Genomic DNA, 15,261 nt, shown 5'->3' on the forward strand with positions numbered 1-15,261 from the left:
TGCTGCCAGACCACAAACATCAGAGGCCACACGCACACACACACACACGTACACATGCCTGCATACACGCACACACACATGCACGCACGCACGCACGCACGCACGCACGCACGCACACTGTATATGTCATGGTTTAAGGGTTCAGGTATAGTATTTTCTGTTTTATTTTGAAATGCTCTTTTCCCCTCATGTGTCTGGTAGTTTTACTTCCTGTCTTTGTTTGCTTTTGAGTGTATTTACTGCAGGCGATTTCCTGATTTCCATCAGAACAGATGGATTTTGGGTGGGGCCAGATGGTAAATGTTGTTGATCTGTAAAGTTTTAAAGAGACGCACCTTTCACTTCTTTGTTATTGTCATCAGAACTTGACAGAACCAACATAGCTATTTGACCAAAATATAAATGACCTTGTTACCAACCACGATTGATTTTTGGTTATCTTGGATTTCATTTAGTTTGGATTTACCTCACAACATCTTTATTTAATGTAATGCACTAATGGCCTTAACGCCGTTGATGTCCTGATCACAATGTGACACAAATACAAATACAATTTTTTTTTAAATGTTCAAATTGCAGGATGTGAGTGATCTTCTGATGATTTATCTGTTCAGCGGTTCATCTTTTGTATTCACGACACTGTAAACATGGGCGAGCATCTTGTTTCTTTGCCAGCAGAAAAATGTGACGTTTTGGTTTTCCTTCCACTGTCCTCTGCAATTTTTAATTCAAGAAAAGACTTCATATGCTTCTCGTGCAACAAACTGTCAACAGTCCATCTATTTCTGGCTCTAAACCTCTCGTTTCATAAGTAATGATCCAATTTCTACAATTATTTCCTCGATCCTCCACTTAAAGTGATGATGCTCCAGTATACACAAGCACTCATGCACGCACGCCCACACATCTGCCCAAGGCACTTCACAAGACCTGTGTGTGTGTGTGTGTGTGTGTGTGTGTGTTGTGTGTGTGTGTGTGGGGTGTGTGTGTATACATCCTCATTTAGTAATGATTTAATCTCTAAAAGCATTTTATTCATGTCCTTTCAACTATACAGAAACTCAGATTAAGGACACTCTTGTGTACTTACACTGACACACACGTTTAAATATGCACCTGTTTTTTTTGTATGCATACACACAAACACGCTAATGTATGCAAACACATCTTACTCTTCCTCACACAAGGTTAAGTGTGTAGCATTTGTGTTCGTATTGTCTATCAGCGTATATTATATATTTTATAATGAAATCGTGTGTGTGTGTATGGAAATGAGGCACTTCACCGCCTGAAGCGCTCGGTCACAGTTACAAATGGATTGTCGTCCCGCTCTGCCTCGTCTCCCCTGTTGCCTCCCAGAATAAGCTGTGCAGCTCAATCTGCAGTCCCATCCCATCTCATCCCGGCTCTATTCAGCTCCAGCAAATATTGGTGTGGCGAAATGACACCAGGTGCTCGGCGGGGAGAGCAGGAGGGATCTACTTCAAAATGGAAATGGTGTTCTGGTTCGCCAGGTACAATAAATGTGGAGGATTTCATCTTGGTTGACACTGGTGCAGTAGAACAATTTATCAAATATATACAGGGGCAACAGAGCAACATATTCAACATAAGCCAATGTGCAAACCAGGCCCAACCACGGCTGAGTGACGAAGGCAGCTGCAGTTCCCCTAATGGCCACCTGTACTAAAACTAATGTAAAAAAACAACTTGAAATTCAAAGGCAATAAGCTTTTTCCTCCATATATTTATGTGACCCCCCCCCCATTTTCTCCCCATTTTGAATGTCCATCTCTACTGCAGTCCTTGTCACTGCTTACCATACTATTGACAATCAGTAGCAGTCATTGGAGCAGCAGCGAGGACAAGAATCCAATGAAACATTGTTTTCATTAGAACACACAACCAAGGTGATGGTACCACTACTAGGGAAAGGATCCCATAACGACCGCATCGCTGCTGATGCAGCACCAATCAGCCCCTTGATTTCACACTTTGGTGACATGTTGTTTCAGGTAGCAGTGACTGCACAGAGGAAAGATTTTATCATTCTGGAAAGTTTTCACAGCAACCGTTATTTTATCCTTCATCTTCTGAAGGTGTTCAATGAGTGGAGGAGAGCAGCAGCACGTTCAGTCGACCAATCAGACAGACAGACAGAAACAAATGAGCTGTGAATGTGCGTACCTAACTTACCAATCACTGATGCCCATTGTTTGTCCAGGGGGAACGACTCCTTTGTTTTTAACTTGACTATTTAAGTTTTTATTTTTCACAAGAGTTCATTTCAGGGTCTGAATCCTCTCTATTCATGACACTTAAGTTCCAGTCTATACAACAGCCACCATCTTTTTTTTAAAATTAGAGGTAGATGTATATTGATGATGATATGATGATAGCAGCTTGAAAAATAATAATAGCTAATGATAAAGCTAGTTAGTTAAGTTTAGTTTGACTTTTGTGTATACAGTTTGTAAATAGTTAACGTTATGATGTCTCGGATATGGAAATTAACATGTGATGTAATCTAGCGGCTTTTCTTGCAGGCTTTGGCTTCTTTCCATTAATAATAGTTGGCAGCACTGACCTTCCCTTCACTCATGAACAGAACCGAGTGATGCTTGAAGGGCATCTTAATACAGTGGAGTGCACTGAGTGCACAGTTGTTTTCTTTGTAAGTTGACACTGGTGTTGATGCCAGGATACACCATCCTATCTCACTGCATCGATACTCCAGAAAAGCAGCAACGTTATCACATTTGTATACCAGATTGGCACAACCTGGCCACCATACCCCCACTACTTTTCTGTATCTACAGTCTACAGCCTGTGAACAACAGGTGTAAAATGACGCAACGCAACACTGTACGACACGATAGAAAGACATAAAAGATACAGTGCAAATTACAAAATAGAATTAATACAGTTGATTTAATCACAAGTAAGGAGATAGTAGGGCCTAAAGATTTGCATGTTTTGGACAAGGGACAAATTGCATTTGAATTTGATTAGAAAAAAATGGAAACTACACTCATAACACTGCAACTTTTACATTTCATTTAACTACTACGTCCTGGACCAGGAGGTGAAACTGACTGACTATATGCCTGAACCCCCTTGCATACCATGGGTTTTAAATGACTGTGAGAGTGAAGAATATACATATCACTCTTTGCAAATTCAGTGTTTTATGTTGAGTCCACCAGGGCAACAGAACGGCAGCTATTGTATTACCTGCTAGGATGGAAATGCAGGAAGAAGCTTCTGAAACTGAGACAGTGGATTCTCATAGTTCATGAAATATTAATGAGAAAATATGGATGTGACTATCTTTTGCTATTTCCCTTTCTATTTCTGTGTTTTTATGTACAGTAGTGTGTGGATATAAGCTGATTTTCTCAGCATGCATGTTGGATGTGTGTCATATGAGTTTGATGGATTTAAACAGAAAACAACCACATCGTTTAATTTACCATGAAATATTTATGACCAATCAGCAATAGAAGATGACTGATCCTTTGGTATTGAGTTACAGACAGATAAGTGACTTGGAGCAAATTGCCCCAGTATTGATCTACGTGCTACCCAGAATGGGATTCCTGTCACAGGGCTAGAGCGAGATAAGAAGATCTCATTATCTGTTGTTTTAACATCAGCGTGATCTGCTGTCTCCCACTGTACAATATTTGGTGTACTGGAGATCTATTGTTGTATTTAGTGTCTCTATTGATGTATTTGAGATGAAATTGTAAACTCTACACTTCCTTAATTAATATGTATTAACATGTCTTAATATGTATTTAAAACTAAGGATCCAGGGGTTGTTTGTTTAATTGTTTCTCATTTCTTCTCTCTCAGGTCCAAAAGAGAGTCACTGAAGACACTCAGCATCACGACAGAGGAAGGGGAAAGTGAGAAGGATCGCGACGCCCAGAGATCCCAGGCTTGGTGGCTACATGCTCAGTTCTCTTTGGTTTTGAGAAGAACAGCTATACAAATCAGCAGCAATCATGGATTTTGTAATGAAACAAGCTTTAGGTGGTAAGTACTTGACTGTAGTCCTTGGTCCATATGCACCTTAACCTGTCAGTGCTTTGGCAATTTTCCATGTTGCCGTCGTGTGGAAACAAGAGTCAGTTAATTTCCTGTTGAAGATGGCTTGGCAGGTCAGCTCAGAACCCATAGCATTGTGTTCTCCTGTTGGTTCCATTCAAAACGACAGCAGCAAGCAAATATAAAGCATCATCTGACAGTTTTTCTGTGCTCAGTTACATGTTGGCACTTGAGCCAGGGAGATCAACGGCCATTAAACTGCGTAACTGTTGGATGAAGACATCCATGATCCTCACAGAATGAATCCTAATGACTTCCCTGACGTTTCCTCCAGCGCCACCATTTATGGTTTTTGGTAAAATGTCTCAACAACTATTAAATGGATTGCCATGAAATTTGGTACAGATATCCATGTCCCCCTCAGGATGACTTGTAATAGCTTTGGTGATCCTCTGATTTTTCATCTAACACCACCATCAGGTCAAAATGAAAACTTGTCCAATACTTTGGCTCATGACCAAATACCTGCAAAACTAATTCAGCTTCATCAGCCTCTGCTGCAGTTTGTGTTTAGTGCTAATTAGAAAATATTAGCATGCTAACATACTAAGCTAGCATTTAGTTCAAAGCACTGCTGTAGTTAAATATAGCCTCACAGAGATGATATAGCACGGCTGTAGACTCTGTAATGTCTTTATACCTGCATTGATTTTATATGAACTTCATGTGAAAGGTGTAAATGGTCACATGACCAGAACCCAAAAACATAACCTCCTTGGTGTAGGTTTGCTAGTTAGCAGGATATCTCAAAAACTTATTTTTCTAAATGAAATTTGGTGGAAAGTTAGCCCTGGGCTTTTGGTGTGGATTCAGGAATTTTGTGAACGATTTCCTAATGTTGTGAGATAGGGCTGGACAGTCTTTTCTGATGAACTACTGCACTTAACTTAAAATATTTCTCTATAACATTAAATATTCTTGACAAAATAAGCAATAATCAAAGTTTAGGCGTTCATGTAGGACCCCATCACTCATAGTAAAAAGTTGTTTGAGACGACGGGTTTTCAGGGCCTTTAAAAATCTGCCACATGTTCAATGGTTGTCACTGTAGACCAGACCGGCATCGCGTCATCAAGCGTCAAGGCTGTGCCCCCTTTTGGGGGAAAGAATCAGGATTTCACATAGCTAACGAGAGAAAAAGGAATATGCCGAAAAGCTGTCGTGTAGCAGGTTGTAAAACAAATAAACATACGAATCCGGATCTCTGGTTCCCGATCTTTGCAGTCTGAATCCTCAGGTTTTATATTTAGGATAACCTGTACCCATCCACTGCTAAAGTCATTTTACCCCAGTAAAGTCACAGTATAGCAGCATCAGACTATCGTCCAACTAAATCTCAGCCTAGCCTAGCTCAAACAGTTGGTTAACAGGCTGGTTATTCTAGTTAATCAACACTTAGCCAAACGATACCTGGTGATTCAATTAAATATGTACAGATGTCGATGTGCTGGGTCATTGACTTGGACGGGGAAGACGGCTGACTGAACACGGTTAGTTTAGTAAGGTATTGCGAACGCTCAGGTTCAGGCAAGGTAGCAAAATAACTATTAGACATAAAACAAAGGTTTGTTTAACACGACATGAATGCATACCCACTTGTCAAAACTGCAATCCAAACACAAGTCAAATTGCATTGACATCGATAAGATCTTAGGTTTTCTATTCCCCAAAAAGGGTCGTGGCCATGACGGTTTACGAAGTACCCGTATGTGCTGGTCTGGTCTGTGTCACTATCAGTGTGTGTTTTTTTCACTTTATGGATTTTGATGCAGAAATAACAAATTGATGCTTATGTGGCCTTGACAGAGGCAAGTGTTTTCTGGTTATTGTTTTGTTTTAAAATGGGTACAAAGGTCAACATTTATTTCTAAAACTACTTCTTAGGATGGTCATACTGAAAACAGAAATAAGATTGATATTAGTCTTGACTCTACATAAGACAGACAACAATCATATTATTCAAAATGCTGGGCTATATTAGTGAAGTGTTTTAACTCTGTTACAGGATAGAATAATCAGGATAATGTGATACATTTTGCCAATACAGTTGTATTCTTTCATAAGTTCATAGCCTTGCCTCTGGTGTTCATTTACACCCAAGGTGACTTGTACATCGTCTGTGGTTTGACTCATTCAGTAAGAGCAACATAAAAAAAGGCTGTGTGAATCTTCTTGTAAGTCAGGGGCCCCCAGGGGCCAGAGGTCGGTGTTTCCTTAAATCAACCCTCTCATCTAGTTTCATCAGCTCATTGACCACCAGCCAGAATGAAATGAGATTTATTCCTTTAAAGCTCAGCCTGCACTCTCGCTTTCTCCCTCCTCCCTCCCTCCCTCCAACGCTCTCTCATCCCCATCACTCTTTTATTTCTACTCCTCCCCCTCCCTCATCCACCTCCCTAATTCCCCCTTTTTCATTACTTCCACTCGGTTTTCATTCCATCAATTCTTCCACGCTTTATTCCCTTGCTCTCTTTACGCACCTAAATCCTTCTCTCTTAATTTTCCTTCTCCTTTACCTCATGTTTTCTTCTTTCAAGAGAGAGTGCTAATATTGCTGCTTGATAGCTTGCTTCTGGAACTGTGGTACTGTAATGTCAAAAACAGAGACCCGAGTCGGGCTGGGTCCAAATTATATTCAAACTAATTGGGTCTGGGTGTTGCTGTTCCCTCTGCTGTTTCGTATTGATCCCCTTTGGATCTGGACTCTTTTATTGAAATTGAATTTATGGACCTCGGGTTCAGTTAGGTTCTCCATGAGTCTGATTTGATTCGGGTCCAAGATCGGGCTGAAGATAGACAGGAAAGGGGGAGAGGGAGAGGGGATGACACGCAGCAAAGGGCCGCAGTCCAGATTCGAACCCAGGCCGCTGCAGCAAGGACTGAGCCCAGGTGAGCCACCAGGGTGCCGCAGACCAGTCTATTTTCTGAGCTGTCATACAAGCATAAGCTATCATAGCATATTATTAGCTTGCTACAGCTAACGTAGCAAAAACACTCCAACACAGAGCACTGCACGGGCCGAAAACTAAGACCCGAACCCAGAATAAAACTAACTGGTACTACCAACTGTGAGACTCAAACCTGAACCGAGAAGCTATATTTTTGCTTTATTTCATCCACTGCTGACCGCTAGCTTGCCAGACTAATCCAACACATTGGCTGCGCCATATCTCATTTTTATCTACTTGCAACACTTGACACAGATGATTGGTACAGTCAGAGATAGAAAGAGAGAACATTTCTAATAAATTACATTTTAAAATAATCACATCCAAACCTGACCCGAGGCCTTATGCAACAAAATGGCCAGAACCCGACCCAAATTCTGATACTTTGTCTGGACCTGTCAGGTCGGCATATGGTAACAAAACTTTACTCTGTACTCCAGCCCTCGCATGAATAAAAGGACACGAAATTTGTATCACGTTCAGTCTGAACGCCATTAGGCTGGGCTCCCTCCATCACCTCATCCATCTCTGTCCTCATCTAGCAATTCATTCCTCTTTTGCTTCCTCTGGGATGGGGCAATTTCCCTGCTCTTCATTGCTTGATCTCTCTTTCTTTTCTAATTCACTCATCCGTCTCTCCCACAGACTTGTTGCAATTTACTCTCCTCCATCTTTCTCCATTCAGTTCCCACTCCTTCCATCCATCCTTTTGTCCTTACTGCCGAAAGCGGCACAGATTGGGTCGTTAGCATTTTTCTTCTCTTAACTCTAAGTACCCCTCTATTCTCGCACCCCTTCACCCCATAGCTTCCATTCATTTTCAGCAGAGCAGCCTACCTTCTCTTCTCTCTCTTTCTCTCCCTACACCCCCTTTTTTGCAAGTTATAGGCTACAGTATAGCAGTTTCCATCCATCCCTTCATTCCCCCCTCTGTCCATCCATTCCAAATTGAAGTGTTGTAATTTACCTCCTGTAGTGGTGCTGTCTTGTGCCGTGACCTTTTCTCCTGGAACAGACTGGCATTTATTTCATTGGGACGCAGCTGGCCGCTCATGAGTATATACAAGCAGCCGCACACACACAAATCCAAAAATGAACACATAAACAGAACAAAAAGCACACACACAGATGAGGTTTCAGTGGTGGTTTTAGTCCCGGGGGGGAACGACACCCTTTTGAGACGAAGCGTACTCCAGCCAATGGGAGAAGAGTGTTTACGTGGGCATGTCAGGACATCAATCAAACAAAAACCCTTCAGTGTTTCTCATGCATAGAAAAGACCCAACCAAAGTGATTTTGTACCAGCCAAAAAATTATTTTGTATTTATTTTGTATAACTCCTTTTTGTGCCGGGTCTATAATATTAATTAAAGCGTAAACAAAAACTTCCTGTTATCCAAGTAAAAGTTGATGTTGAAGGTTGGTTCTTGACCTTGGAAACAGTAGTTGAGAAAACAATCTCACCACAAGGTCCAGTTGATCGTATCACATGATCTTCATCAGCAGATAAATGAGGAAAAGAGCTCCGAAAAAAGGGGAATTTAAACATCTCCAACTCCATGACAACTGGGCAAACTACATCTGCTGATGAAGATCATGTGATATAACTGAAAGCTCCAGAGCTGTTTTCTCAACAAGTATATATTCAATCATATTTGTTTATTATAGAAACTTTATTCTACTTACAGTATATGCTGAATTGTACGTTAATTTTCACCTGACAGCTGACCTGCTGTGCACTGACTAAACGACTTTGCGTTACACCAGTAATTAATTGTACCAATTGAACACTGTCTCTATTTTCCCTCTAATTTATACAAGACTATATAGTACTTTCTAGTAAATATTCATTTGGAAATTTGTAGGATTCTCGTTTGGAAATCCCATAAAACATAAAAAAGTTAAAAGGTAACATGTTGATTGTTGGAGATGAAGCCATTTTGTGAGCAGCCCCACTCTTAATGCAAAGGCAAAGGCATAGGCCTGCTGTCAGAAGTAAGTGGAACAGAATGAAGTCAGGAATTCTTAACTTGACATGTGTGAATGTCATTTTCTGCATTTACAAGCAAATAACACATAATGATGAAATCGGTGATCGTAAGTAAGGATTGCTCTCCAAAAACATGCAGATGAGGGCACAGTAACATTTTTCATGTGATGTATAAAACTGGACCAAAACTCCCCTTTGAAACTTCAAATTTTTTGAGTTTTCTCAAATAAATACTATCTATGATGATAGAGGATTGGGACAGCCTGTATGTTGCCTGAGAGGCAGAACTAAGGGCAAAAAAGGTCCTCTAAAGGTGCGATCACACAGAAACCCATTGTTTTCCTATGGTACGGCTTAAAATTAAATTAAATTTTAGACGCGCTTAAAAGTTCAAATATTTTCAACTTTTAAGCGCAAGGTGCGGAGTCGCACCGCCCATCAATGTCAAACTTGGCCCAGGCAGCCAATCAAATCAAGCAAAGAATGGGATTTACAACTTTACCACTTCCTTCCTGTTTTGATGCCGGTAGATGCGGTGGAACAATGGCAAATGCCAACGAGAGGTATATAATTATGATAAACTGTATAATTCAAGGTCACCCCATTATTGCAATACTAATCGACGCATGCACACATGGAGTTGCGATATGCCGATAAATAAGCTAGGTAGCTAGTTAGCTGTTGGACTGGGAGAGAGCTAACGTTACAGAGCAGGGGCGTAGTGGGGGGCAAACCCAAGTAAACTCAATTTATCCACCTCTTTTGAAATGTTGGTCTCCTGCTTTGCCATGCTTGGCCCCACTATTTGCAGAATATGTTCAAACTGACACCTGCTCATCCGAAAGTAGGACTGGAAGCGCATCTTCCAGATGCAACTCATGGAAGAGATGGTGGTATTCACCATACTGTTTCCATCAAAACCTCCATTTTGATGGGCTTTGTTTCCCTCCTCCTCATCCAGTAGCAGATGAAACGGCAAGAGCTCGACGTCTGCTTGTCGTTATCATATTTGATCCCGCTCCACAGGCACACCAGCTTTTTATGCCCGACGAGCTTTGCCAAGGCGTTTTTGAAGCGGCTGCGCCTGTAGCGGCGCGTCTCTGTGTGATCGCCCACTAAGCGCTCACTGCTGCTCATGAAGCTGTTTTAAAAAAAAAAGTTTTATCTGCAGATATAATGTAATCTTATGATCTTATGAATCTATATTATCTTATTTTTTTTCCCAGGGCAGTAAAACCATAACATTTAGCTATTGCATGTTTAACATTTACTGTATTTTCACAAAATATGCCATAATTGATTGAAATTAATGTATTTAGTTTAGTCCATGAGACACCAAAAATATACGTATTCTCAGTTTGAGGGAAAACACTGAAACCTGACAGGAATTAATCCAAAACGTCTTCACATTCAGTGACTGACTATTGTGAATTTAAAATAAAAGTTCTGTTCTTTATCAGCACAAACACACACACAGAGTCTAATTTCATTTAGACACAAGCCGTCAAACCAGAAGACAACACATACTGGGATACCAGGATAAATGTGCACACAAACACACACACTCCACTCCAACTTAGCTGTACTCAAACTTTACAAATATTTTATCTAATTTAGCCTGACTCACACACACACACACACACACACACACACCCCCAAGCCTCACTAATATCATTAGATGGTGGACACCTCCTGAACATTTCATTAGTCCAGACTGAGGTATAGATTTCAGCCGTGGGCCACAGATTGTATTTACTGGTTGTTTAATTAGAAATCGGATTCATCAGAGTCTCCACGTTGTGTTACATTTATCAGTCCAGGACAGCGTGGTGGATCCATGGACCGGGGTGTGAACCTCACTGTGTAGACAAGTCATTTTACAGACATCAAAACTGAACTGTTTTTAATTTGCTAGTGACTTCAGGAATTGCAGTGTTTTCTGTTTGTCTGTCAGTCCAACACTTTGCTCTCAAATACCTCAAAAACTATTAAATGGATTGCCATGAAATTTGGTGCAAACCTTCATGGTCTCCAGAATCAGAATCAGAGAGTCAGTGTCAGTGGGGGTCCAGAGGATGAGTCCTAATGACTTTGATGATCCCCTGACTTTCTGACTGATCTGCAGTAGCGCACGTGACATTCATTCAGCCTGACATTGTGTTCATGTTACTCTGTTTCTTGTTGGGATGGTGGGTATTTTGTTTGCTCCAACAAATCAGTAGCGAGTGACGTATCTGTCCCATCAATGTCACTTTTAGTCGTCACAGAAGCTGTGGTAGCGATTGCTAGGGACAGCTCTCTTAACATTTGTTACAATAATGGAAGAAATATGGCGATTTAAGAGTTTTCGTTTCTGTAACAACCTGTACAGCTGCGTCAATCTCAGCTATTTTCATCAATGTAGCTAGCTAGCTATTTAGGAAGATGCCGTACCTATTCTTAATTCTGCCTACAAGCTTTGATTGGTCAACTGTTGCAACCGGCTAACACAACCGTCAATCAGCACAACACCAGATGTATCACTGAACAAATCGCACACGTGGAAGGTCATTCAGAGGTCTACTCAAAATCGCTTGTAGTGTCTTTAAGATTATTTCCTGCAGTTGGTTTGAATGATGACAGACCAATTCTATTGTTTGTGGAGTGAGACATTTTTGCCATGTCTGTATTTATATTTGGTTTGGATGACATCGTTCTCACCTTGACCTGCTATCATGAAGAACAGGAAGTTCTGGCAGACAAGAAGCAAACTGAGGAGACAAATGAGCCACAAGCCGCCAGGAGACTCTTTTACATGTTAAATACACCTGAGCATGTTTTTTGTCTCTCATGTGTACTCTCGCACAAAGCTACACTTTAAATGAGCAAAGGTTCATTCGAATTGGCAGAAATGTAAGGGGACTTTCCAGAGACTGTTAATTTAGTCCTTTGAAACCCTACTGCACTGTATATGAGTCAGCAAATATAAGGTGAAATATGTTGGTATTTGAAATTTACGTAAGTGATTCGATGCAACCACTGAGTCTCTCTACAGCCTTGTCCTCAGAAAGGTGCCATCAAAACATTTATTTTGTTCCCAGTATGTACATCCTGCCTCTCCTGCCTTCTCCAGGATATCAAACACATCTCACCTTTTCTCATAAAGAAGCTCATATAAAAGATAATGTTAAGATAATCTCTGAAAGATCAACGTGACCTGGTCTGGACCAGGCAGGTCGAGCTGACTTTCATTTCCTGTGCAGGCGAGGACGGTGCAATAACAGGAAGCCATGGGCAGGGTGATTAGTTGACCAGAGACTCTACACAGAACCACACGGTTTATGGCGCTCAAGCTTCAGCAGAACAGGTGGGTTTGGGATTTAGACTCAAACCAATAACCATCCAGTGATGTAACCACGAGGTCGCCCTGCCTCCCAAACATCTGATCGATGTGGCACATTTTTCCGCCAGTCTAGGCACTCATGTGACTTATGAGGGCGTAATTTGGCGATGGAGGTCATCCATTATTTGAATGAGCTCCATTTTTCAAACCCCTCCACCCCTGACAAATTATCCAGCAGCACTGCCATCCATCTGACTGGCTGGAGGGGGAGTCAATGGTCCATGCTTTGTCTCTCTGATTTCCTCTGACTTGTGTTCTCTGTCATTCTTCAGCTCAGGCTTCTTCCTTTCTGTCTCTCCCTTTTTACTCTTCGTAGATACATTTCCATGCAGTTCTGAAGAAAATTTTAAGTAACGCTGCAGAAAAGTAACATGTGAATTAGGTGTGTCGCATTCAGCTGGGTCCAAGCAAATAAATAAGCATACCTTTACAGGGACGCTGGAAGTCAGTCAGAGTTGGGGGTGCTGAGAGAAACTCAAAGAAAATGCTGTGCAACATTCATGGTTTTTGCATTCATTTGAATGACCAGACGAGGATACGTGGATCTACCGATGCCCATCGGACCAGCGATGGACCTGTTCGTATGAGACAGCTGTCACTCTGTTTGCTGTTAACAGTGTAACAGCTATTAACGGAGACTCAGGTCTGCAGTGTCGTTCATACACTTAACTGATAAACCTGAGAATTCTACAGAGTTACATCAGGCTTCATGATCAAATCAGTTTTTGTTTTGTGTCTCCACTTCTACCCACATGCATGACCTCTTTCTCCATTCAGTTCAGTTCAGTTGGGCTTTATTGGCATGGGAAACAGTCATTAATATTGCCAAAGCATATGTGAAATACATCAACAGAAAAAATGTGCTATTACAATATATATAGATAAGTAAGATAATATAGAATAATAATAATAATGATAATAATATTTACTTGCAGTTAAAAAATACAAATACTCTCTGTCTCTCTCTCTTCGGGGGAGTACAGTACATTTAAACATTATTAAATTAATACTCTGCCAAACCTCCAAAAATCAGAGCAAACTCTAGTTACCAGATGCATTTCATAATCTAGATCTATAACCAGATCACACATCCTGTTGAACTAATGGTCTATAGGCCTTTATGTGTCACTGTACAGATGCGGTAATTGCATTTACCTGGGTCTGTCTGACTATTCCATACTAAGCCTGGAATTATGTTTCACCAAAGATACACATAAACGTCTCTGCGGGTCTACACAAAGGGAGTTAGGGTAACCTAAGGTTGCAGAGGCTTGCAGAGGAGCTGACATACGCACCTCCAAATCCCAACAATGTGTCATATGGACTTCAGCGTAAGACAAGCTGATTGGTTGACCCAACTCCTGTCAGGGCGTGGGTTCAAATTAGAAAAGAAAAAGCACATAAATGATATAATCAAAATTGCACAAGTATAAAAGCAAAACAAAAGCAGCCATACAAAACACTCTGGAAAGCATCTCTGAAAAGTTCTTCTCAGTGTGGACAAAAGGCCAAAACAGTTCCGACATAATTCATAAGAAGAAAAAGAAATGAGCTTGGCATTTTTGTAAGGCACTAGCTAATGTTCATACCACCATCTCAAACATGGAAAATGTCTCGGAGGCTGTGGACAATAGATTAGCTTCAGTTGCAAATGTCACTGCGGCATAATTTAATGTATTTGACAACTGAATTTCTGTCACAATTTCTCTTGGGTTTCCTTCCCCCAAATTTTACCTCAAGCAAACAAAAATAGGTTTGTAGTTGCAAATTTGCAATTTCCATTCAGTTATTTTTGTAATCCATCATAATTTTCATAACCTTTACTGGCAACCTATAGCCTCTTCCTGTATTTCTTCCTATTTTTCTCTTGCTCTTACTTACTCTTTATCTCTTTTTTAATCTTTCTCCCTCACTTCCCTTCCTGCTCACCAGACAGTGGGAATCAGCCTTCCAGCAGGGAGGACGGGGTGCAAAGCCACAGCGCTTCAGATATGTTTGCACTTCAGATAAATATTACATGACATCTTCTGGTTGAAGAGACGCCGTCTTCGCTCTGTGGCCTCGGCTCGAGATGATACAGTTTATTTAATCTTTTCGTACCCGAGAAGGATTCTCTGAGCGTGCACACTGTGTTCCAGCAATGGCGACGTGATTCACTAACAAATATTCATCCTCCTCTACTGTCTTTCACTGAGCCGTTAAACCTACGTCATAACTTGAGAGAAAACAAACGACTTTGCAAAATACGTAATTTCTTAATATCATACTTCAATTCATCATGAATGAGTCCTTAGTTCAGCTGAGATATGATTTCATGATTTCGAGTCTTTGCTTCAATTTTTATGACTTTTTTTCTGCAAACAATAAAGCCATGTTTCATCCAAATAACCAAAAAATTGATATTTTCTCACTTACCATAGTGGTAGCTAGCCATGAACAGTTTTCTTGGGAACTAATTTCTGGTGTTGGAAAGTAACTCACTACTCAAGTACTGTACATTTGAGGTACGTGTACTTTACGTAAGTATTTCCATTTCATGGTACTTTATATTTCTATTCCACTACAACTCAGACTCAACTCATTTATCTGACTCCTATAGTTACTAGTTACTTTACTAATCAAAGGTTTATACAATCTTATGATGCATAAATATGATGCATTTTATAGATTAAACTACCCAAAGTATATTAAATAGTTCAAATTAGTTTCGCATTGACCAACTAAAATTCTGCTTACATGTTACTGCATTACAATAACAATACTACAAGGATAGCTATCATTTATTTCATTATAATACTCTGAGAGGAGGTTTTGCATGATGAGCACTT

The 15,261-nt window shown here is 40.6% G+C and overlaps 1 protein-coding gene across 1 annotated transcript in view; it reads left to right on the forward strand.

Moving 5' to 3' along the window:
• Positions 1 to 15,261, forward strand: part of LOC122880471 (complexin-2) — a 64,124-nt gene that overhangs the window by 35,941 nt on the left and 12,922 nt on the right. The window contains exon 2 of the mRNA XM_044205631.1: positions 3,859 to 4,041. Within this exon, the coding sequence (XP_044061566.1) occupies positions 4,011 to 4,041 (31 nt within the window). The 5' untranslated portion in view covers positions 3,859 to 4,010. The remainder of the gene's footprint in view (positions 1 to 3,858; positions 4,042 to 15,261) is intronic.

Source organism: Siniperca chuatsi, linkage group LG8 (assembly GCF_020085105.1).
Source record: "Siniperca chuatsi isolate FFG_IHB_CAS linkage group LG8, ASM2008510v1, whole genome shotgun sequence".
Lineage (NCBI taxonomy): Eukaryota > Metazoa > Chordata > Actinopteri > Centrarchiformes > Sinipercidae > Siniperca > Siniperca chuatsi.